This window comes from Molossus molossus, unplaced genomic scaffold (assembly GCF_014108415.1).
Source record: "Molossus molossus isolate mMolMol1 unplaced genomic scaffold, mMolMol1.p scaffold_m16_p_10, whole genome shotgun sequence".
In the NCBI taxonomy this organism is placed as follows: domain Eukaryota; kingdom Metazoa; phylum Chordata; class Mammalia; order Chiroptera; family Molossidae; genus Molossus; species Molossus molossus.
This window is the reverse complement of record NW_023425345.1, coordinates 16,844,906-16,847,030: the sequence shown is the minus strand read 5'-3', so window position 1 is coordinate 16,847,030 and position 2,125 is coordinate 16,844,906. Positions and strand designations below refer to the sequence as shown.

Sequence of the window (2,125 nt, the reverse complement as noted above, 5' to 3'; positions counted from 1 at the left end):
TTAAAAAATCTAAAACTTGTGCTAAACAAACAAACAAAAGCAATACCGTGGACTAAATAATATTTATAGTAATTAAATAACCAAAGGTTAATGCCTACATTTAAATGAGCTTGTAAAAATTAGTAAGAACAGAGAACCCTCAGCAGTCCCCCAGATCTGTCTCTTGCTTCAAAAGTGTTTGAAGGGAACAGACCCAAGGACACCCCTCCTTCCAGCCTTCAACCACCCTCCAACCTCTTTTCTTGTCATCACCTTCGGAACCACCTCAGCCATCCTCAGCCTCCAAGACCAGCCAACATGTTTTTGGTTTTGGTTTCTTTACCTGGACTCCTACTGCCGAACAGCCATGAGCTCCCAAATTCCTCAGAACTATTCCATCACGTTGGAGGCGGCCTTCAACCCCCTGGCCAACCTGCATCTGTGGGCCTCCCACACCTACCTCTCACCGGGCTTCTTTTTCCATTGCGACAATGCAGCTCTGGAGGGCGTGGGCCACTTCTTCCTGGGGTTGGCCAAGGAGAAGTGCAGGGTCGCTGAGCAGCTCTTGAAGATGCAAAACCAGCGTGGTGGCCGCATTCTCTCTCAGGACGCGCTGAAGCCTTCCCAGAATGAGTGGGGCAAAACTCAGGATGTCATGGAAGTCACCGTGGTCCTGGAGAAGAACCTGAACCAGGCATTTTTGGATCTGTTCTATCCGCACAGACCCTCATCTCTCTGACTTCCTGGAGACCCACTTCCTGGGTGAGGAGGTGAAACTCATCAAGAAGATGGGTGACACCTGACTAACCTTCGCAGGCCGGTGGGCCCCAGGCTGGGCTGGGACAGTGTCTCTTGGAAAGGCTCACCCTCAAACTTGACTCAGAGCCCAGAGGCCTTTGAGGGGCTCCTCTGCATCCCCCTGATGTCTGGCTTTTGCCTGAACCTCTCCCTGAAACCACGAGGCATCCTTTTAACCACCCTGGAGCTCTCTCCCATGCTGTAGACCAAATGGAAACAGTAAAGCTTTAAGCAGCCGATAATAATAATAATAAATGGACTTCCGGTCAAGATGGCAGGTAGGTAAACACGGTATCACGTCCTCCCACAACCTCATCAAAGTTACAACTAAACTACAGAACAACCATCATTCAGAACCGCCTAAAATCAAGCTGAATGGAAGTCCTACAACTACAGAATTAAAGAAGCAGCCATATCGAGACTGGTAGGAGGGGCGGAGGCAGACAGGCTGGTCCCACACCCACGTGTGGAGGATAAAAACCAGGAGGACACCTCGGCTGGGAAGGTTCTTCCTGAGGACTGAGGGGTCCCCGTCCCACACCAGGCGCCCTGCTCAGAGTCCCAGTGCCAGGAAGAGAATCCCCATAACTTCTGGCTGGAAAAACCAGCGGGAACTGAGGTTCAGGGAGGCTGATGCAGCTGGAGCCCCAGGCAGCTCCTTAAAGGGCCCGTGCACGAACTTATCGGACTCTCTCTAAGCTCAGAGGGGCGCCAGAGACATACAAGAAAGAACTGAGCTGTTTGGTACTGGAGCGAGGGCTGCAGAGGGGGCTTTCTCCGGGACAAACGTGCTGTCAGAGGCCTTTGTTCCTTTGGTGAGTCTTGCCCTGGAGCTGCTCCAGGGCCCCGCCCCACCCAACTTTCAGTTGCTTAACATAGAATTGGCCTGTCTTGGATCCTGCTTCAGGTTTTCCTAAATTCTTTCAAACGAGCAGCATCTGGTCTCAGCTAGCCCCATACCTCTCATTAAGTAATACACAGAAACAAACACAGGGAGGTAGCCAAAATGAGGAGACAAAGAAACAGGTCCCAAATGAAAAAACAGAACAAAACCCCAAGAAAAGAACTAAGCGAAATGGAGATAAGCAACCTAACAGATGCTGAGTTCAAGATACTGCTTATCAGGATGCTCAATGAACTTAGTGAGAACCTCAGTGAACTTAGTGAGGGCCTCAAGAGCATAAAAAAGGATCAGTCAGAAATGGTGGATGCACAGTCAGAAACGAAGGAGGCTTTAACTGAAATAAAGAATAATTTACACAGATTCAATAGTAGAGTACGTAAATCCGATAAACAAACCATCGATTTGGAATGTAAGGAAGCAAAAAACACCCAATCAGAACAGCAA

General features: G+C 49.3%; 1 protein-coding gene across 1 annotated transcript; it reads left to right on the top strand.

Moving 5' to 3' along the window:
• The first annotated feature begins 346 nt into the window (after positions 1–346).
• LOC118623309 (ferritin light chain-like) lies at positions 347–718 on the top strand. Its single transcript, XM_036250822.1, has one exon. It carries the CDS (start codon positions 347–349, stop codon positions 716–718), a length of 372 nt encoding a protein of 123 aa, XP_036106715.1.
• Positions 719–2,125: the final 1,407 nt, after the last annotated feature.